The sequence below is a fragment of the Coloeus monedula genome, assembly GCF_965178545.1.
Source record: "Coloeus monedula genome assembly, chromosome: Z".
Lineage (NCBI taxonomy): Eukaryota > Metazoa > Chordata > Aves > Passeriformes > Corvidae > Coloeus > Coloeus monedula.
The window spans coordinates 33,488,395-33,511,603 of record NC_138822.1 but is presented as its reverse complement, the minus strand read 5'-3'; the positions used below and the strand labels follow the sequence as shown (position 1 = coordinate 33,511,603).

The 23,209-nt window shown below is 43.6% G+C and overlaps 1 protein-coding gene across 1 annotated transcript in view; it reads right to left on the bottom strand.

Moving 5' to 3' along the window:
• DMRT1 (doublesex and mab-3 related transcription factor 1) overlaps positions 1 to 23,209 on the bottom strand; it is a gene marked incomplete at both ends in the record, with an annotated part of 57,440 nt that overhangs the window by 24,514 nt on the left and 9,717 nt on the right. The window contains 2 exons of the mRNA XM_082300883.1: positions 163 to 322; positions 9,904 to 10,187. Coding sequence (XP_082157009.1) covers positions 163 to 322; positions 9,904 to 10,187 — 444 coding nt within the window. The remainder of the gene's footprint in view (positions 1 to 162; positions 323 to 9,903; positions 10,188 to 23,209) is intronic.

Sequence of the window (23,209 nt, the reverse complement as noted above, 5' to 3'; positions counted from 1 at the left end):
GCCTTCCACCACTGCCACCACGCTACAAGCCTTCCAGTAATCAGCCACTATCTTTAAAACAGCTACTCTATGATGCTTAGCTCCCTTCCCAGCAGCAACCCACACCTCCTGGGTGCAGGTCCAAGGCAAGGTGGTGCCACGTACCCCAGTGGGTGCACTTACCTCTTGCTTTCGGCTCCAAGGAGGGGATGTCCTCAGAGGTCAGGATTTGGGGGAGGCACATGGGAGCGCCAACCCCCTGTCCCAGGTAGGAAGCAGGTGGGTAGTAGGAGCACATGCGGTACTGGGAGCTGACTGCATGGTGTCTCTCCATACCCTTCACCTGTCAGAAGAGAGAAATGCAACAGCAGCCTGTGAAAGCCAAGCCCCAGTGCCACAGGGGCACCCCACTATCCCCTCCCTCCACCCCTCCACGGCTTTGATGGAAGTCACAGTGGGTGCATGCAAAGTAAAATTCGGACATGCTGGCCTTGGGTTTTTGATTTGGTGGGTTCACAGTCTGCCCGCACTGACCAGCTACAGGTGGTGTGGTATGAGATGTAACCCAGCAGCAGCAGCAGCAGCAGTAGCACACCTATGGCTATTGTATCTTACTGCAGATGGAGATGCATCTGGCACACAAGCAAGTACCCTTCATGCAAGCAGCTTCCTGCAGAGTCTCCAGCTTATGGCAGAGAGAAGCGTAAGCTCCTGGCCAGTGTCAGAGGTGAAGTGTCCATCCAGCTCCTACACCTCCCCAGAGACTAACCCATCTCAGACTGGTGGTAACTGCTCTGCCAGGGACCTAGTGGGTGGCTAGGGAGGACAGTCCTATCAACTGACTCCCACAGGATATGCTCCATGGCATTGAGCAGCAACACACAAAAACAAACACACTGTTTTTCTTGCAACACCGTAAAATGGGAAAAATATTTTCCTGAGTTACCCAAAAAAACCAAGTTGTGTTTAGACTACACAAGAGCCGGTTTTGGAGCCACAACTGGACACCAGCCAGAAGTCTGCTATGTCAGCAACATGTCCACCAGATATGCCTTCTACCTTCCACAGACTGCAGCAAAGTGGCAGCACTCAGAAATCAAAGTTTATCCTACTCCGATGCCCTGAAATCATCTAAACTGATCTCCTCAGAGAAGTAGTAATGCTTTCATAAATTTCTGTTTTATGAAAGAACTATCAGCTACTATTATTTGTTACAAAGCCCTACAATGCAATGTGGCCTCAGTGCTCCAAAAATGCAGCCAAAACACTTCACAAGATTAACATTTTCAACAGGAAAGGTAACACTAGCTGGTTTCCCTAAGTATGCTGGGAAGTGACTGATTGAAAGATGAAAAGCTTCTGGGCAGAGACAAAATATCAGAGTTTTGCACCAGTTATTGATAGCAGTAGCAACAATAATGCACACCCAGCTATGCCATTACACAATGTCTGTGTAAGCTGACATGCTTGACAGCCTTTTCAGAGACGTCTCACCTCAGGTCTGCCAGCTCCAGTGTAGCTCCCTCGGGTCTGAGCCAGCAGTGCCTGGAGCCCTATCCCTCAGCCCTTCCCAGGCTGCAAAGCTCAGAGCCAGGGAGCAGCGGAGGCTGGGTGTGAACCTGCTGTCCCAGATGGCTGCCCCATGCCAGCAGACCTACAGGGTCTGGTCCTGGCAGTAGGAACCACCAGCACCTCCCAGAATGTGGTCACCCCTTGTTTTCCAGGGGTCCCTGTAAGAACTCCATATTCATTTTCACATGCCTAGCTGCAAATAATGTGGCCCTGTTGGTGCTCTCTGAGGCAGATTTGCAGTGAGATTAAGTGCAGAGAGAGAGAGAGCATGGTGGCTGCTCAAAGGGAAGCAAAGTGCACCTCTGCCTGACTTCTGACAGCAGCACACTCACATATTCTTGCACACGTACTGGGTGACTTCCTTTTAGCCTGTAAAAGTTAAGAGTTTTTGTATTATAAATTAAAGCAATACTTAAAACTTTTGGTATTCTGCCTTCACATGCAGAAAAAGTTTCATCCAGAATAAATAGTAAATTAGTCTTCAAAATTTCAATGAGTCATCCTGAGGAAGCCTGAACTCTAAAGAACCACTGACACTGGCTCTCCTCTTATGACAAAGGGCACTCTCTTCTTTGAAAACAAGACTCCCTCAACAAAACCTTGCCTCAGTGCAATACAAACTGCCCAAAAGCACAATCCAAAGGGCATTCTGAACCGGCGTATCTGCAAAGCTCAACAGCTCTGGAAGTACTGGGAACAAAAAAGCTGGCAAACTCCTCTCTGTCTGCTGTGTTGCACACACTGTCTTCCTTCCCTTCCTTCCTTCCTGCGGTAGGGCAGCACCCACGGACCACACATCTCCCCCTCTCCCTCGTGCAAGGCCATGTGCACACATGTACAACTGAGAAAAGCTTGCCTGAAGGAGACAGCATTATTTCAGCTGTAACAAAATGGAGGGATCCCTCCCTGGCACTGAACCGCTCATGCACATGTTTCCCCTCCCTGTAGAGTGGATGCAGTGATCCGCCTCCTTTCAAGGATTTTTTTAGGGGTTTTCTCCATTTCTTAAAAAAACAACTCACCTAAAATCTCTAGATGCAATGAATTACTACTATTATTATTATTAGTGTGTGGTAGCTGGCTAGCAAGAGACATGTTTTATAATCTTATTACCCACACCAAGTCTATGAACCACAGTTCGACTGACAGCCAGAGGCTTGGCTGTGCAAAGAATATGCTGTGTATTAACCACTGAAGAAAATCTAAAAGCTTTTGGTTTTGTTTTATTAAACTGTTTAGAATCCACACCACAGTAAATCTGAACCATAAGGTTGCCTTTTTATAGTGCTTAGCAATCCTGTTTTACAGTAACAATAAAAAAACAACCAGTTGTAAAAATTCTTGACCTTAGCGCTGCCATTAAAAAGCGGGCTTAGGAGACCACTATCTCATGAGAAGGGACATTTGGTCTGTATTAACTCCTGCAGCTCTGTGGAATCCTTACAGGTTTTTGAGTGCTAGAAAGGGAGATCAGGACAGCCTTGGGGAGGCCCTGGAATATTCAGATTATTTTCAATCCGGGGCAGTCCAGCTTTCCAAATGCTAGACTCATGTACCAGGTTTGGGATCTTGTCCTAGGTCCTGTCCAGGGGCAATGCTGGGGTCATGCAGGTATCACAGGAGGAGAATGCCTGGCATTTTGGTGTCCCTTTCTGCCTCCCTTGCCCCTTCCAACCCTAACAACAAAGCTGAGACAGGCATGAGCTGGGGCAGTTCCACAAACCACTCTGGTTTGTATCACTGCAGAGTACACACCAAAAAAACAAGGCATATTTTAGGTGAGCAAGAGTTGCAGAAGGGAAGGGCATGCATTAGTCTTTGCAGAGGGCAAGCTGAGCTCCTAAGTTGCTTCCCTTCCAGCCACACACTGCTTGTGCCCTGCACCACCTGCAGGATTCACCAAGTAGCTCACAGACTTTAGTGGGAGACACACATCATCAGAGCAGCACAGTTGGTCTACGGAACATTTACAGGTTCCCCTAAATTGTACAACACAGCACATACTCAGTAACGTTTTAAAAGGTGTAGTGCAAGCAACAGTGGGATGCTTACACTTCACGAACAAATAAATATGGCCTGATTTGAAGACCATGAGTGCATTGGAAATTCCTTCCCTGTGCCCTGCAAAGCCACTGTGAGGAATTGAGAGGCAGCTACAGTTTGCCCTCGTACAGATAAACTGGAAACAGGACTTGCTCATCACTGAGCAAAACAGTCAGTGCAGCCCTCCAGCTGTGTCCAACAGTGACAAAATACAAAGCAAAATCCAGGAAAAACATGAGGAAAACACTCTTGCATCAGACCGTTCCTGTAAAAAACCTTTATCAACAGCTGGTGGAAGAGCACGTAAAGCTCAGTTCCTCCTTCCAAGCTTCTGGCAGCATCTGCATAACCTCTACATATCTTTTCATGGAGAAAGAGCTGAGGGGAGAAGGTAGCCAAACCAGAAACAGGGAAGTGACAAAGCAGGCAGCAAGTGGTGACTCACTTCTCTAGCCTCAGAGACTAGAAAATGGTCCTGCCCTTCCCAGATATTTATTTAGGCAAAACATCACCTGTGTAATTCTTTTACTTGCAGGAGCTGCCAGACACAATCTCCTTGTGAGCCACTGTTATTTTAGCAGCAGCTTCACACTTTGCAGTTGATCCCGACTATGGGGTTTATTTCCAAGAAAAACAAACAGGAAGAGGTCATGGATGCTACTCCTGGGTGACAAGGGCTGCAAAAGTTTCAAAGCAACACAGGAGATCAAAGTGCAACCCTTCAGCTCTGTCACTGGTGTGCCACATGACCTTGGCCAAATCATGTTACCCAGGATTTCCATCCTTTTATTTCACCCATGAGTCAGCAACAGCTTCCTTCAACCAAACTCAGTAATTATGGAAACACCAGAGAAACTCTTAAAAGTTTAACACAGCCTTCTCCTTCTGTCTTGATCTTGAAGTCAATCTTAGTAGACACAAAATTGCATTTGTGTCATTGCTTGCGAACAAGAGAATTCACAGGTTGGTTTTTGGCATGGGCAAGAAGGGATCCACTGGGCATTGAAATGGAAATTCAGGCATCAGTAATCTCCCCTCTGTCACCTGTGAGCTGTGTGACTGTGGCAAGTTATTTAACACTTCCCTGCCTCAGTTTCTGCATTATAAACCAGGTTTGCTGCTCTCTCCCACCTTGCAATACTGCGCATGTGCTGACCCCTCACAACTACTGTTGCACTCATGCTGCCCAAGGTGTTTCATTCCTAAAACCAGCTAAGCATGTTTTCCAGCACAAGGAAAAAATGAGTGTATGATACCCTGCCTTGACTTACTTTGATTTTAGCACAGAAAATACAAGAGACATCTATATCTGTCCCTCCTTGATAGACAAACTTAATTAACCTTTGCTATTCTGTTCCAACCCATTCTTTTAGACAAAGGCAGTGACCCATAAACAATATGTTACCATCAGAATCTCAACTGCAGTGACACCTAGAGATATAGCCCTATCAGCAGTATTGGAAAATAAACCACTTAGATTAGCTCCTCCAAGAAATATGGATTGCATTCATGTCACACATGAGCTATCAGAAACATGAGGATACTTTTAGCCTAAATCTGTAGTGTGAAGGGTATGTTATGAATACAGTAGATAATTCACTGCTTACACATAAAATTGGGACTGTCTTGGGTGACTTGCACAATGTGTATATATTTAAACACACATGCACACATTTTACACTGACTTGTGAAGAGTAAGACTGCAATTTCTGTAAGAGAGACAGAAGGAGGAAAGAGTTTTTTTGGAGGAAAAACTGGGCCAGAAACCAGAAGCAGGTGGCAGAAGTTGAAAAGAGCCATCTTTTTTTACTAGCAAGTGGCTATTCTTCAAACTCCTAGCTGTCCTATCACAGTCATATTCTTCTGGATTGAGTAAAAGAGAATTTTTTCACGTTTAGTACTTCTAAGAAATCCTTAAAAACGAGTTTCCTACATAAGCAATACTAAATATTTCGTTTCCAAATGGTAAATGTAAATCCCACATTAGAAAATGAGTTAAAATTTCCCAGTCTCTCTCAAGTATTTATTTTTGCTCTAAACTGGTGTAAAAAAAAAGCAGAGGTTCTGGAAGTGAGAATACCGGTTTGCCAAGTTGCACTAAAGGTGGGGAAAAAAAAAATAAGAAAAATGAAATTGTACAAAATTCTGAAATGTGTCCAAAACCTCCACACTAGCCTTAACCTTTCCCAGGACCAGGATGCCTGGAGTTACCAAAGTAACAAAGAAAAAGCAGCCACTTGTCCGCAGGTGTGGGGGCACCTTCTGTATCTTGCCAGTTTTTAATGGTTTAGCTGTATGAACCAGAAGTTTTAACATTTTTTGGGGATGATGTTGACTCACATCGAGTCCAGATGAGACTTGTGCTGTGGATCACATGCCAGCACTCTGTCATCTTAGAAAGTCAACTCTGATTGGATTCAGATGTGTCCCTCAAGGTTTACTTTTGCTGTGATAGAAAATGCTGCAATCACGCCATATTTTTCTATTGCAGTGAGACCAGTTTCAGAAGCACCAACTTCCAAGTACATCAACCTGCTCTGACTTGCAATACTTTTGCTGGCAAACTGATGTTACTGTTAATTGGATTGAATGCACACAAACTCCCACTGTAATGAGCAAATACAAGAGCTTCAAGGGAGACTCCAGATGCTCACACAGGACTGGAGTGAAAGGAGATGTACAGTAACCACCAAAACTGCTACACTTCCTACCAACCTAGCCTTGTCTCTTCCTCAGGTGCAACACCAGACATATCTGATTATCCGCCTTAGAGCTGACAGGAGTAGCAGAATATAAATGACCAAAGGAGTCTCAACCAAAACAATAATCCTCATTACGCTTATCAAATAGTGATGGATACAGCTTCTGGTGTGACTGTCTATAGATGAAGAAAACCTACAGAGAAATATACAAAATATTTGCACCTTTATGAATCTACTCAAGCATGTGAGCCTCTGCAAAGAACAAAGACTAATGAAATCTGACATTAATCTACATTAAAGATTCAGTGATTCAGTTTATTTGCTGATGCTCAATGATGCATTAATCCTCATCTCATCCCACACACACTCACATGTTTCCTCCCTGGCTATTCTCTTGTGCTCCTTAAATTCTGAAACAGCAGACAACTGGGCTGCACAAGGCCTTGTCTGCATCCAGAAGTTAGCTTACATTAAATATGCAATTCTCCCTGAGTGGTTAAAGTTGTTCTAGGATCCATGAGCCTGCACGAAGTGAGCCTGGAAAAGCCAGGTGCCTTGTCTACCCAGCTTAAACTAGAATACCTTCCAGTGAGCACACCGATGACTTCTACACTCAAAGAAACCCTCCTGTGAGCTCACATCTGAGCAAGCTGCCCTAATTTGGTTACAGCAGGCACTGCCCAGCTATGATTCTGGCAAAGAAACAAAGATCAAAAACTTTGATTGAAACAGTTATAGCAATAGAACTTAGATAAGAATATTCACTCCTACCAGACTCTGGTTTAAAAAAGCCCATTCATGTAAAAAATAAATTCAGTCAGTACAACCAGCCCAGCAGAAGTCCCTGTGTAGGTAACAGCTATGTATTCCTCTGAGAAGGATAAGCATGCACAGGTTTGCCGGCAAAACCTCCTGAAGGTGTAAGCAAGGTCTGATTCCTCTTTGAGGATCATGCCTTGAATGAATCCCTCCTTTAATTCCTTACTGTGCTTGACAGAAAGCTCATCAGTTATTCATCCTCCATTTAACACTATTTCTGTGATCTTTCCTGGCTGGTAACCTGCATGCACAGAATCAATGTTTAACCATGTGCAGCAACTGAGAGTTCGTTCCCCTTGCAACAAACCATCTTCAGTGCCACATGGAGTTTTACAACCTCAGCATCACTGCACCCACTGCCACCAAATGTTTTCTAGCCTCTCACTAAAACTTTTAATGATTATTTGTGCAGTGTTATGCTGTTGTAAGAGTACGCACACTCTATGACTCAGAACTCTTCCAGCAGTAACAATCCTACTTGCAGATCAGTCTGAGAAACAGCCTGTAAGTTACGTAACACTGCCCTTGAACTACACTCTGCCCTACTGCCCAGGAGAAGTGGGTCCTGAGTTTAGGACACTTAGAAGCTGGGGAAACATCACTTCTGCAGGCAAAAAGCAGCACCTTTATTCTCTCTGCTCAGACATCTAACCAAAACAGCACTGAGGGATCCCAAAAGGTCTGCTCTGGAGAAATTAAAATCTTAGATGTGCTAGATAACTAAACTCACGAAGGTGAGTAGAATCATGTAATATATCCCACAAGGGACATCCACAGCTTTGAAGCTGCTGGTAGAAGGAAAACAGTCTTTTCTGACAACAGCCATCTCTTTTTTCCTCACTTACCTCTTCAGTATCTCACTAATTTGAGTGACTTAATTAATTAATTAATTAATTCTGCACTTAAGCAGAAGTTAGTTTCTGAAGGGCCTGAAGATAAAAATTAATGGAAACCTTATTGCTTTACAGGGTGTCAGAGGTTCCACAAGCAAAAGCCAATCTCCCAAGTGAGACACGGACTCCCTAAGCCAAGACTTTTTATATAAATGACTGTACATGACAACAGAACCACGAGGACACATCTTCATTCCAAGGTTTAACATATTTTAAATCAAACACTAAGTGCTAGGTGAAGTGTGGGACTAGCAGCCTGCAAAAACATTATTTTCCCAAGGCAAATGTTGCCACCCTTCACTTGTGTTGTGATGGTATCTCCATGCATCAGAAAGGTAAGTGCTGCATGCAGATGCTTGAGAAGTAACCTTCTATCTGAAATACTGTGCTATACCAGATTAAGCCAATCAACCAAAATGAAAGAGTTAAAAAAGCACTTGGCATCTCACCCCATTACCATGTACAAAATCCTGTAGCTTGCCTTGACTCATTTTCCCCTTGGTCTGGTGATCAAATTCATCAGCTAGAGAGGATGCCATCCACTGAAAAGGTGTACCTTCATGTATCAACACACCAAGAGAAGAGAGCTCTCATGGCGTGGGCTTGCACCACAGAAGAAAGAGAGACAGCTTCTTATCCCATACAGCTGTACTCATGGCAAAAAAAGGGACATGGAATAGTGATAAATGCTACATGCTCAAGCATGTGAGCCTCTGCAAAGAACAAAGACTAATGAAATCTGACATTAATCTACATTAAAGATGTAGATTATTAAAGATTAAAGATTATTGTAGATTAAAGATGTAACGCCCTGGCGTTAGTTTCAGCTCCTCAGTATCAAAAATTAAAATGTCCTTTCAGAGCTGGTCCCTGTGCCAGAGACACCTGGCTAGAGAAACTCTCTGTCAGCAAACAGGACGACCTATCTGTTCCCTTACACAAGGATGTTTTGGTGGACATTTCATTGTTGAGTGGTTTCACAATACAGCCTTTGCAGAAGCAGCCTGCCCTGTCTTGATGCTCTACAGAAAAGGTCTGCCCCCTCCTGTCCTTACACAAGGAACACAGGCATACACAGACTCAGAGGGTACAGCCTTACTAGTTCAATCTCAGACGGAAAGACCACCTCTGCAGTGCAAGACCAAACTGTTTCAGAGTCACTGAAATGTTTCCACTTTGCCAAGAATCCCCCACTTTGGCAGATTTCTCCTTTTTCCAGTTTCTGACCAGTACTGAGTTGGATGCTACAATTATCAAGTCTTCGAGTGAGAGGGCTTGATTTGCTTTATATCCTAACGAAGTACACAGAGCTCTGGTTTGAACCTCTCAGGTACTGCCTGTAACGTGAACTACAGAAGTCAAAAGCACAAGCTCTGAAGCTGTCATTGCCAGAACACACAATCAGCAATATGCCATGTCACATTCAACTGACTGCAACCAAACCACTGCACAGCAGCATGGTCTCCTGGGTCACCTCAGCACCTCAGATGTGAAACATGGAAAAGAATATGTTTCTGAAGAGGAAAGACTCCCAGAAATTACACCTGAGGCTCTCAGGATGTTATGTTGGGCAACTAAATTGGACTCTTTTTCTGGAAAACAATCTATAATCTGCTGTGACATAATACAGAAGATAAAATCAAGTGAGTGCTCTTTGTGCTTGTGGCAATTTATCCATACCATTATCACTGTCCAACTATGTAATTGCTTTTGTTGTGCTGCATTGCTATCACCCATTCTGTCTAATTTTCTTAAAATGGGTCCTAATGCCACCCTGGAATATGATTCTGGTTTTGCACTGCCATGAAACCAGCAAACAGGAGGTCAGAGACAGGTCCAGGAAACAGCTTGCTGTCCATCTCACTCTTCCATGTAACACCTCTGTAAGATCATACCTGCCACTGTTTTCCTGACTGGCTTGGCATGTATGTCGCTGGGAGACTTCGAAGGCTGTTCTTCATGGCCGACCCTACAATCGTACCCCCTGTCTCACTTGAGGAAGGCTCACTGGCCACTGCCACCTGGTACTGGGAGTAGTTGTACAGGTTGTTGTAACGAGGATACAGAGACGGCTGGTAAAAACTGCTGTAGTAGGCGGAGTCCACAGCCAACTCAGATGTGCTCTCCAAGTGCCCTCTGCTGGGGATGGAAGGGATGTCCTGAATGAGCATCCGTCCCTCTGGAAAAGAAAAGAAAGACCATTATCTTTCACCTTCTAATGAGCTACTACTCCTCCCAAAGGCTGGACAGAGAGTGCTAAGTAAGAAGAGGTAGGAGCTGAAAGTGAAACACGGCTGCGTGTTTGGTGGAAACTCAAGTGGACCAACAGCTACTCGGAGTCCAAGACTGCCACCTATATGCACCACAGACTGCAAAACAGCAGACAAAACCAACTGCAGGTTAAGACAATGCTCTGAATCCTCAATCAGTATCAATTGCTGGGGATAATGATTTACATCACCTAACTTTGCAGTCTATTACTTTTTACCCTGTAACCGTGTGCTAAGTCTCTTGTAACTCTCTAGAAGCAGAAAGGATCTAGCGACAGAATGACTCCTTGCAGCCAGTGTCCTGAAGGTGAGAGGACACTTTCTGAACATGCCTCTAGGAAGGGCAAACAGCACAAGGCAAGAGAAGCTGCAGTAGGGAAAGTAGCACAGGATCAGCCAAGGTGTCCCAGAAACCCACATGCTACCTGTGAGCAGTAAGGTCCTCAATCCTTGCCGAGCCTTCATACCCAAATTTAGCTCCTGTACCTACAAAATCATGAAGCAGAGCAAGATCCCCCACCAGTAGCAAAGGAGAAGGAGGAGAAAGGTATTGCTCCTGACTTGCTGCGTCCACTCTGGAGTGCCTCCAGACCAGGGGTTAGCTGGCTGCACTCCCGACAGGCCAGGTCTGCCTCCCTGTCATTCCCTAAGATGGGGATGCTTCTCAGACAATGAGGAGCCATGATTTCCCCACTCCACTGCAAACCAGTGCCTTGCAATATTTGCAAGCATGAAAAATGGAAGGTGCTTGTTGCACACCAAGCTCTCTCTGATATGCTATCAGTTGCATTGCCAAGCCAGACACAACAAAAAACTGCCACAATGTTATATACAATTACAAGGGAAAAAATATCTAAATCCTGCCATATCTGCAGCTCTGGTTCCAGTGTGCATGTCTGTGACCCTGCCCTGTACCAGTCCTCTGTAAGGAGCTCCTGCTCTTCCCATGATGTTTGTTCAACTGTTTTGTGGAGGAGAAAACAAGCTAGCTTAAAGCATACTGATGAGCTCCAAAGAGCTACTGGTATGGACATGAAGTAGCATGGGCAACAGGCACATAGGAAATAACAGCCCTAAGCGACATTTCAGGCAGGCCTAGCTTGTTTTGGATCTTTCTCTTGGTGTACCTGTATCTTGGTTACCTACCTGCAGAAGCAATATAGTGGCATTTACCAGCCTCTCAGAGCCATGGTAACAACTTCTACTGTACTGTGTATTAGCTGCATACTAGATCCAATAATCAGTTTTACTAATTATTGCCATTTACAATGCAATTCTGTTTCACTTCTTCAGCTGTAATGAAAGCTTTCTGCAATCATGGATGATCTTCTTCCACGTCACTAAATTACACAGAGCCCCCATATGGTTCTTGCTGACATTCTGTTGACATCAATGAACCATACACATTTATTAGCAAAGACTGTTTTATGCCTCCTGCATCTGATTTTTCTGCAGAACCAAGTCAGCTGGCCTTGTTTATCTGGAGTATTTCTCAAATTTGCACTCAAAACAGAAGTGCCTGCAATGCCGCAGAAGGCTTTTCAGAGTTTCTGCACTTTCATTTTTATAATTTTTTAAATTGCTATTATTCTGCTTCTGGGCAAGACTCTTAGATCCTTTTGTCTGTATCTTTGATAAAATCAGAACTTAGACCACTGGCATAACACAAGCCTGACCTCCCTCCCTAAATTTACCTCTCAAATAAAGCTGCATACCAATTGTTCTGCTTTAAATGTTGCAAAATAGAAGCCAAAAGCAAAATCCTCCAACACATTCCTTGCTGGGATACAGATTTCATATGACAGAGGCATGCAAGGCAGTTGTCCTCTGAACTCCTGACAGGGCTGTACTATGCTGCACAAATGCACGGTTTCTTCTAAAAATCTCTGCAGTGTCTTTCAATTTACAGTGCATCATTAGAAGGGCTACTACTCCCCATTAAAAATACTAGCATCAGGAAGATGAGGTCTTTTTACACCTACGTGATCTGATGAGGGGATCAAGATTATTCTCAGTCAGTTCACAACAACAGTAAGTCAGGCAGGAGTGCTGATCTGCTGGAGGGTAGGAGGGCTCTGCAGAGGGATCTGGACAGGCTGGATCATGGGCCAGGGCCAGTGGTGTGAGGTTCAACAAGGCCCAGTGCCGGGTCCTGCCCTTGGGTCACAACAACCCCAGGCAGTGCCACAGGCTGGGGCAGAGTGGCTGCAAAGCTGCCCACAGGAAAAGGACCTGGGGGTGCTGGTGACAGCAGCTGAACATGAGCCAGGGTGTGCCCAGGTGGCCAAGAAGGCCAATGGCATCCTGGCCTGTACCAGCAACAGTGTGGCCAGCAGGACCAGGGCAGGGATTGTGCCCCTGTACTCGGCACTGGTGAGGCCACACCAGTATCCAGTTCTGGCCCTCAGTACAAGAAAGGCATTGAGGTGCTGCAGCGTGTCCAAAGAAGGGCAATGGACCTGCAAAGGGTTTGGAACACAAGTCCTGTGAGGAGTGACTGGGGAAGCTGAGGTTGTTTAGCCTGGAGAAGGAGGCTCGGGAACCTTATCACTCTCTACAGCTGCCTGAAAGCAGACTGTGGCCAGGTGGGGTTTGGACTCTTTTCCCAGGTAAGAAGTGGCAGGATGACAAGAAACAGCCTCAAGCTGTGCCAGCGGAGGTTCAGGTTGGACATCAGGAAGAACTTTATGGAAAGGGTTGTTAAGCATTGGAAATGGGCTGCCCCGGGAGGTGGTAGAATGACCACTCCTGGAGGGTTTCGAGAAAGGGCTGGATGTGGCAATAAGTGATATGGTCGAGTTGACAGGTAGCAATAGGTCAAAGGTTGGACTCAATGATCTTAACAAGTCTTTTCCAACCTAAACAATTCTGTGGTTCTGATTCTGTAATACACAGGAAAGATGAGCCACCCTACATCCTAGCTAGCAGCTAAAAGGAAGAGGGGGAGAAAGTAGCAGGTTTTGTTGCAACTTTTGGAAAGGCCTTATGCACCACACTTCCTAACATGGGACAAGATGAGCTAGGCTAGAACAGAAACCCTACCCATAGCTATCCACCAGATCACACACACAGTCCTGATATTCCTGATGCTTCTGTGACATTCTAGTGGCTATTAGTGCTACAGCTCCCTCCTGAAGAGCAGCAGTGGCAGTATTCTGCTGCAGTAAGAAGGAGAAAAAATAAAATGCTTTTTGATCGTTTTTTCCTCTTTTTATCTCCTATCTGTGGTTTGTGCTACCATCATTTGGCACCAGAGATGCAAAAGGTTTGACTTGTCACACATTTTCCTTTATGTAGCTGCACAACACCCACCAGTGGTACAGAACTCGGGGCTGTTACAAACCCACCAGGAGTGTCCTCTGCTCTCTTTCAGCTGTCCCTCCACGTTCCAGTAGTCTTTACACTACTATCAGCTGTCTCCAAAGCTGGTCTGTAGAGCTGGCTCATTCAGCCACCCATGCACCCATGCGCATAAATCCCCCAGTATCAGCAGCCTGGGGCATCTTCCTCTTAGAAACCCAGAGATATAAAATCCATGGACCTTGTAACATCTCTGTCACACAACCCTTCTGAGCTGCAGGGCCACACCATAGAGATGTGCCCCAGCAGACTGACAAAAATAGGAGTAAAAGGAAAAGTTCAAATGGAGGGAAAGACACATCCAACTCCTTGAAGAACTAGGAATCCTGTGAAAGCACTGGAAATACAGCTGGAAGAGTCAGTTTTCCCTTAATCTCATGAGACATCATGCTTCTGAACGTGGAAGGATAGATCTACAGGAATCAATGTCTGCAACCATCTAGCTGGGGTTCCTCTGGCTGGTCCTTGGCCCATACCTGTAAGGCTAGATGCCTACCTACCAGCTGAACCTTCCTACACCCATGCCTCCAGCAGCTCAACCGGCTAGGTGCTCTCCTCCAGGGAGCCTGTCAGCCTGCAACTGTTTTCTGCCAGCAAGTACAGAATACCCCGATCAAGAAAGCAGCTTTCAGCTGATTTCTTTCTTTCTTCCAAGTGTAATTCAACACAGCTGAACGGCTCTGCTGGCAAGAAGAGGGTCCTCCCCTGCCATAGAGCTTGCAGCAGTACCACACCTGCACATCAGGGTGCAATTTAGGAGGAATTAAGCTCTCAAGAAGGTAACCCCTGCTGCACTGTCAGGCTCCCACTCTGCCCCTCAACCTGCACTTTAAAACAGGAGACCTGCTGCAAGAGCTGGGTAATGCCTTGGCTGTCTTTACTCTCTAGATGGAAAAAGTAGGAAAGGCTCCTGGGCCTTCCCCTTGTTATTACTCACATGTTTTAATACTTTGGAAGTTGCAAATAGGACATGATCAAAAATGGGACTGAGCCTGTACAAGGAGGTATGGAAATTAGAATAACAGTAACAAAAAAAGAAACGGTTGAAATGCTCACTCAGTTTTTGGAACACCAAATCTACTATGTAGGGCCATTGCAGGCTCTCCATCCATGAGCAACACTTCTGCAGTGAGACCACAGTACCCCTTCATGCAGCTGTGCCCTTGGATCTCTAAGTTCTTTTCTATGTCTTTACTAATTCCTGTAGAGAACTGATGCTACTTTTTTTGCACTATGTACACAGTGTGAAATATGGCCCACTCTTTCATAGAAGATCAATATGATGCACAATAAATACTGTTATTGATCTTGCAGTGCTGCAGACGACTCTCCAGCTCTATGGCATATTAATAGTAGTTAACCAGTAATTCATTTCAGGGTGGCTGGTATTTTCTTTTAAAGAAGGTGAGTACTAGGGGTCAGTTACACATATAGGTCTTTTACATTCAGTAACCTATGATGGGCTCCTGCCTTCGCTTAGCAGAGCACGGTGAAAAACACTGGTCCAGTCCTTAGCTAATGTAAACCAGTCTCAGACCATTTACTTCAATAAAGCTATGGCGATTTACACAAATTGCGGATATGCATGGCAAAATCAACGCAGAGGCCAGTATATAGATCATCCAGGAGGAGAAAGGAAAAATGCCAGGTAATTTACAGGAATTTCTATCATCATCTCTTTCTCACAGAGGAAAATGTATTTTTAAGGATATATACTGAGAAATACAAACACTGACATTTGAAGGCTGCATAGAAGTGCGGAGTATTTTCTATTCCTACTGGTACTGTTAATGGCCAGTTTTACATCTATTACATGCTGACAATGTTAATTTAAGTATGTCTGGGTAAGTCTCTGATGTGAGATCAATGACATAGAGCCCATACTACTAGACTTTCTCAGCATGTGAAACAGGGTGGTAGCACCAAAGTGCCTACTGGGAATGGTTTCTGGACCACACAGAAATCTGGGGGAGATTGTTAGTCAGCTTGTGACAGATGTACACCAGGAACTGCTTTATAAATCAGGATAGCAGAGCCACATGTCAAAGTCTGAGAGCAAGCAGCAACATGGTTCAATTTACTCATGTGACATTAGACCTGATTAGTCTCCATCTGACTGTGTATTTCAGAAAAGGGACTTGTATATGCATTGTGACAATTAAGAGAATTTATCTGCCCTCATTTATCGGCATGCGTTCTTATATAAAGCAATGGTTAGCAGTTTTTATTTTTTCTATGCCTACAGAGACTCTGCACATAGACAGCTTTGCTGGTGAAAATACAGAACAGTGACTACTCGAGTAACACACTGACTCAAGGAGCAGGCAAACACCGGCCAGTGAGCCGTTCAGCTACTGGTAAGTTTCCATTTCCTGTAGTTTTCAATTTAGAGTGACTGTTTTCACCAGTTTTAATACCTTCCTGCAACCCACCTTCTACAGCAGGGACAGCTGTGCCATTAAAACACACACACAAAAAGTTATTCAGTCAGGAAACATCTGCCTTCACACCTCAAAGGAATCTTGTATCTGTATCTGACAATTTCTCCTTGCTCAGTACATAAAGCATTGATACACTCCTATTAGCTGGTTTAGCAATATTAAGTCTTACAATGCATTAGTTTAGCTCATATCTGGCTTTGAGGTTGGACAGTAGCCTTGAACAAAACCAGAGTGAAATCACTCCCTAGCATCATAATCAGAAACTCTGGTACAATGTGTTTCTCCCACCAGACAATCATGACAGAGCTATTTCAGATGTCAAAGAAAGCTGGCACCATTACTTTCTGCTGAGAAACTCTGCCTCCCAAGGAAAAAAAACTGCATGCTTGCTCTGCCTTTGAGAGGAGTATTTCTGTTCTCTTCCCATTAGAAGTTGTGGATTATCTCTGGTTCCAGCATTGAACTTTTAGCTTGATATAAAGTTAATGTGCTAGACAATGTTCATTTCAGGCAAGGCTGTGGGGTTGTGTAATTTTCTGCCACCCCCAAAAAAGGCCATTATCTGTAATTACCCATTACCATGCATAATTATTTCCTTTATTCTGGTCTATGGCCCCCAGGACTTCATGATGTTACAGCTCACTGCATTATCTTATCAAATTTGTTAAGGAAGCTTTTTTGACCTTTTGAGCACTTGTCACAGCATATACAAAAGCTGGCAGTAAATTGTGTAAGCATGTAGTGTGTGATTTATTATTTGTACCTTGCATAGTGATACCGTACAAAATATTACACATGAACACCTTCCCTATTCCCACTCCCTGTTTTAGATAAAATAAGGAAAGTAAAGGAAACCCCTTCAGTAAGAGAAGGAAGGGAATGGGAAAAGGCTGGAGTCTCTCAATGAGAATTTAAAGAGCATGACAGCAACAAGCAGCTAAACTTGAACATCAAGCTCTGAAGAAGATCCCAGCTGCCTCCTCTCCAATTCCACCGTTTCTCCTTCTCCTCTTCCTCCAGAGTCTATTTAATCTTGTTTTCATAGCTTTGTAACCTGCTGATCCCTGCTCTTTCACACCGAAGGCCATTCTACTGCTCCTTCATTATGCGGAACACAAGCCACCCCACCCCCCATTCACAGCTCTGGTTAATGCAGTACAGGGTCTTGAGACAAATTTGGCGACAAGCAGCGTCCACAGAGCAGGAGGGGAGACTACGCTTATACCCCTCCCCGAACCTCGTTTCTGACAGGGCTCTTTTACTCTCATTCACCTATGCAAAGGCACATCTAAAGCCCTCCCAATTGTTTTGACCAGAAAGCTTTTCAGAAACTGTGTCTTCTCCTCTCTCCATCAACTGCCAGTTTTATGGCCCTCTTCCAACATGAAATCGGGTGGTTCTTTTTCCTTCTTGTTCAGATTATCTTCCTGGACAGCCCTGGGTATGCAGTTGTGCTCTAACATCTGAGAGAGATGAGAGATGGAAAGAGAGAGAGATGGAAAATAACAAGTACCAGCCATATCAGACGTGTGGGCTAACAGCAGCCATGTCTCCCGGTTAGGAGTATACAGCATAGCCAAAACACCTTACTGACACCACAGTACCTCTCCAAACCTAACCAGAAATATACATCATTCTTCTCAAAGCAGGAATATACACTTAAACAAGCAAACAAACAAACAAACCCCAAAGTGTGTGGTCTAGTAATTGAGCCTCTTGCAGGCCTCTGGCCTCTTCCTTGGGACTGAAGTGTGCAAGGACCAATCTATTTCACCTCTTTATCACAGCCATGCCTTATCACCTGCCAACTCCTACCATCCCTCCTACCACCTCCTCCTACCACAGCAAGACAAAACAACCAGTCACTGCAGCTTTCCTGCAGTGGGTCTGACAACTAGGGCTGCATGGGTGTCCTGAAGAATTACTTGCTAGTGCAGCTGCTGTGCTGTTGAGTTCAGCCAGCATTACTGGTGAGGAGCTGGCATGATGGCAGCAATGTCTGCAGGCACAGGGCATGTGATCTGGCAGGAAATTGCTGTATCTGTCAAGACATCAACATCTGTGCTCTCATGCTTCTCAAGAGTTACTTGACTGGAAGAATCAATTTCACTTGGAAGGAATGGGTATTATTCTTTCCTCCCCTCTAGGAATAACTCGAGAGTGGTCTTTGAGCAAAATGGCATCTCCTCAGTTCGACTTCTGAAGGGCTAAACCAGTTCTAAGCAGGACAACACATTTTAACAAGAACAAAACTTGCCAGAAAGAGGCATAACCATTATGCAACAGGGATAACACATGTCAGGGAAAGTTGGGAGACCTCATAATTAAGGTTATTTCCTATAGTCTTGCTTGAGCCTTATGCTGAATTCATAGGATTTTGCATTCCCAATGCTGCTGCTGTTCACAACACCAAACCTACCCCATGAAACAACACAGAAAACTTCAACTGGAGCTGGCATAGTCTGGCAAAGGCATAAACAATCAGAACAATCATACTGGAGATTAAATAAAGATTATCTAAGGGGATCACTAAAATGTAACATAAACTCCTGACTTTCACTCCAGTACATGTTCTCTGGTCTTTTAATCATTCCTTTGTCTCCTGCCTGAGCTCTTCCAAGTTCAAGTCCAGGTGTGTGGGTCCAGACCATCGCTATATCCCCACCACTAGTTACAAAGAGAAATCTAGGGAACAGTACCAACAGGGAAACAGATGTACTTCCCTTGTCCCCTCTCCCAGCTTTCCATGGTTTTGGTTCAGTGACGCCCTTCCTTCCAATATTCATTTTGAGCCCACTTTCTGGTATGTACCATGTTCCCAGGGAAGGAGTCTCACTAGAAATAGCTCCATGACCATCTCACCAGCTTTCCACCATCACATACCTGCCTAGAAGGACTGTGCCAGTTTTTGCTCATCCTCTTTCACCAGGAACCACTAACATTCAGCACAGTACCCCCCAGTACCACCAGCTGTGCAGTGACCATGTTTCTTGGGGATAGACTTCTCAATTTTTCACTTCTGGTATGGGTTAAAATGGCTTTTGCTTGCATGTGACCAGTCATCTAACCAAGCCTTCTTGCACTGCACTTTTGTCTTCTGCAGTGTTTGCCAGTACGTGCGCCTTTCCATCACCTACCAATACAACCTGTGATGATGGCAGATCTCCTTCCAAGATACCAATGGGATGATAACAGAAAAGAGCAGGTTCCTGTGAGATGCCGCTAGAAACACTATTGTGTTAAGATTCCCCACTCAGACCTACAAACAAATAGGGTAATTCTCCTTAAAACCACGTAACACATGCAATACTGATTTTCTGTCAGTTCAGGTTCCTAATCAAGATGCCAGGGGATACAAAAATCAAATGCCTTGCAGGATTTGTGACTCCATCAGTATGTCACTTCACCAAAGAATTCTGTAACGATAGAAGACTACCAACTTGACAGAATCTTTACCCATAAACTTCTGTTAATTCATGTTGTGTGAACATCATTTAACAGCTGCATTTCTCCCCTTCTTTCATATTTCATTTTGCTGTGGATTGTTCCACTATTTAAAAAAAACTGGTATCAGGCTGATGGATTTGCAGCCACCCACTACACTCACTTTTCTTGAAACACAGGCATGACATCAGCTTTCTTTCAAGATTTAGGAATTTCCCCAATGTTAAAAGACTTACTGGAAATCACAGAGTAGGTCAGGTTGGAAGGGACAGCAGTGGGTCATCTGGTCCACCCACCCCACTCAAGCAGGGTCATCCTACAAAACATTTTACAGGATTGTATCCAGACAGTTCTTGAGTATGTTGGAGGGAGACTTCCCATATCCTCAGCCAAGTTGTTGCGTTTTTTTCTTTTTTCTTCCTAATACTGCATATGAGTTGTCCAGTCCTGCTGATTTCAGTTCCAAAAGGAACTGGAATGTCACCATCCCATATACAGCAATAATACTATCTGTCTTTTTTCAAAGCAAGGACCGGAAAAAAATTATTGAGCATTTCTTCCTATCTTCTGTATGTAAAATTATTCCATAATGTGTGAAATTATTGTTAACGTGGCATGTGTGCTTCTAACACAATTCAAAAACCCTCTCAATTTCAAGATTTTTGGTTGATTTTAATCTTCACACAAACCTGTATTTTTTTAAAAAATGTGATTTGTGCAAAGAAGAAAAAAAACAAGGAGAGAGCAATTTCATCTAGAAGACTGCAGCTTGGCATAGTAAGTTTCTCAGTCCTACACAGAGACCCAGTCCAGATCCAGCTAAGAGAAGCTGAAATACCTCTGATTTCAGTAGAACTGGAGAAGGCACATTTTGTTCACATTTAGTGTACACTTAATAAAAATGATCTGCTGCAAACATTTAGCATGCAACTTAATAATCCTCCTAATATGGCAGTAGAAATAAAAACCTACAGAAAACAATATTTTATTTCCACAATTAATTTAAGCTCCAGGCCTTCAATACGGTATCTACAGCAGCAAATTCGACTTTCAATGTCTCTGTCACTGACTATAGCAGTGCAGTCGACCCTTTTATGTGAGCTGGGGGGCAATGCTTGTTTTTTCTTTTCTTGCACTTTTGGACACTATAGCACAGCTATAGTGATCTTATTCAAATCTTTAGCGGAAAAAATATGAATGGCTTTGGAAAAGAAAATATGTTCAAAATCTTTGAATATGGCTTCAACTGTGAAGGTGCTGGGTACTATTTTAATGCTCCAGCATATGTTTGTCCACACTGAACTGAGACACCAGGATTATTTACATATCTGAAGTTATTAGCATGTGTGACAGCTAATGGGATCAGGACCAATAAAATCAGTGCTTCAGAAAATTAAAAGCATGAGAAATGAGGACCACTTTCAATCCTCAGTATAAAAGCTGGGAGTATGACTACTGTGTGTGCATATCTATGTATACATATTATTCACCTTGAGATACTCGATTTGAGAAGGAAATTTACAAATATTTAACTCTTTGTGTTCAGACATCCAACATGCTACTGAAGTGAGTAATGGAGACAAAAATAAAAATCAATGCAATTTTAAAAAACAGAGGAAGAAATTAAAAATTACAGGAAATTAGGAAAGAAAACCAGATTTCTGGACAGTGATGAAAAACAGCCCAGACACCTGCAGGGGCAAAGAAGCAAATTCAGAGGAGGAGATAGAAACTCGGTGTGGATTAAATCTAAAGGGATTTAAGTCATTAACAAGAGATCAAAGAAAACATGAGAAGGGAGGGAAAGCTTTACAAGTGTCTGAGATAGGAGACCTTGGAGGAAATATGAATAGGATAAAATCACTATGGCTCACACTAAAAATAATAAAGGGAGTAGGACGATGGTTGGAATTAGCTGGAGCCTGTGCTTGGTTATAAGCTATTATGATGACAGAAACCCAAAAGTTTCTACAACAGACTAGACAGAAATAACAGGAGGGCTTTTTAACTCTACCTAATATGTGATGCAAAAACTAATATCAGGAACAGTGAAAAAACACTGCAGACACCCAGCAGGCCTGAGCAAGTGAGCAAGAATCACATGGATGTACATGACTGCCAGTGCTGCATGGATGCAACAACATTTGCACCCAGAAAATCTGCTTCAGTGCAAATGCAAAAGGATCACCAATGAATGTTGTTCACGCATAACTGACAGAAATGCACAATGACTTGAACTACAGCTGCTTAGCAGCTGCTGAGATTCAGCTGTGCCTATTACTACAGACATCCAAATCACCAAAGAGTGGCTTATTCTGCAAGCAATAAAACAGTAGGAATAAAGACTGGAGACAGGAATTAAAAGAAACAAACAAACAAAAAAAATCAGACATCCAGTTTCACTGAAAAGGAAGTCAAGCTCAGTATTTAACTGACTCTGGGCAAGCTCTTCAAGAAAACACAGGACAAGATGTGCATGAACAGTGTTAGTTACTTAAGTAAAGGAGCTGTTCACAACCCTAATTAAGACTAGCAGGTACTCAAACTCAGAAGAAAATTTAATAAAGTTCAATAAAACAGAGGAAATAGAAGCATATGAAAAAGCATTCCTACAAAAGAAACCTTCAAAACTGCATCTTAGTTCCCATGTTATTAAGTGACAAACCTACTGTAAATGGAAAATGGGTGAACAGGCTGAAATAGGAAGTTAGCTGATAAATTAAGCAAATGAGAGCAGTCTTCAAGGTACAAGAAAGCATGTGAAACAAAAGGAGAAGCAAGAAATCAAATCAGTGTTCAGTTAGGGAAGCATGCAGTACTCCTTCACTCCTGACTTATATCTTTTCTTTGAAACAAAGAGCCCCACACATTCAGAGAAGTTATAATAACTGTTTCAAGGACACAGAAAGGAACAAGAGGTTAGCTGAAGATAGTGTAATAATGTGCCCATGGATAGTAAATTCTTAGAAACTCCTAGTACATTTTCTGCTCCTGCTCCACTCCTTATCACAGTGTTCATAATAATAAATGGAAAGCACAAGCTGGCACAGATAACTCTCTAAATCTGAATGTACATATGCAAATGCCAGTGTGACAGAAAAAGAGATTCCAAGGCACAAAGAACAATAGGATGTGCTGACCAGCCCTGTTACTTTAGGTGGGAAAAGAATCTGGTGCTAGGACAGTGTACATGGCAATGTCTGTCTAAGCACTGCTTAGCAGCTATCTTGCTCTAACCATAGATCTGTATCTGGAAGCCTCATGTGGTGTGAGAAAAGTTGGACAGCAAGATGCTGAAAACACATAAAGCCCTATGGTGAGGTATTTTTGAAAATAAATAAAAAATAAACCTAAAAAAAAGTCTACTCCAAATCCTTTTGGGGAAAAGTTTCTCTTCTGCTATGTGGAAGAAGGATAGAAGTTAACTGCTGAGCTTCCTGTGTTTTACCTCCATCTCAGGGCTGAGCAGCCTTTTTCTCTCAAAGTAAGGGAGACTGGGTAGGTCATGATCATCCCTGTCACCACTGCTCCCCTGCAGAAAGCTCTCCCCAGCCCCTGCCTCTGGTGAAGACAGTCCTGGACAAGGTCTGGAGTACCACTTGCATAGAAAAGGAAAAGCAATCTCCTCGAGGGTTTTCCAAAACTGTTTACAGTTCTATTTGTTTTTACACTTCCAGTGAAGCATC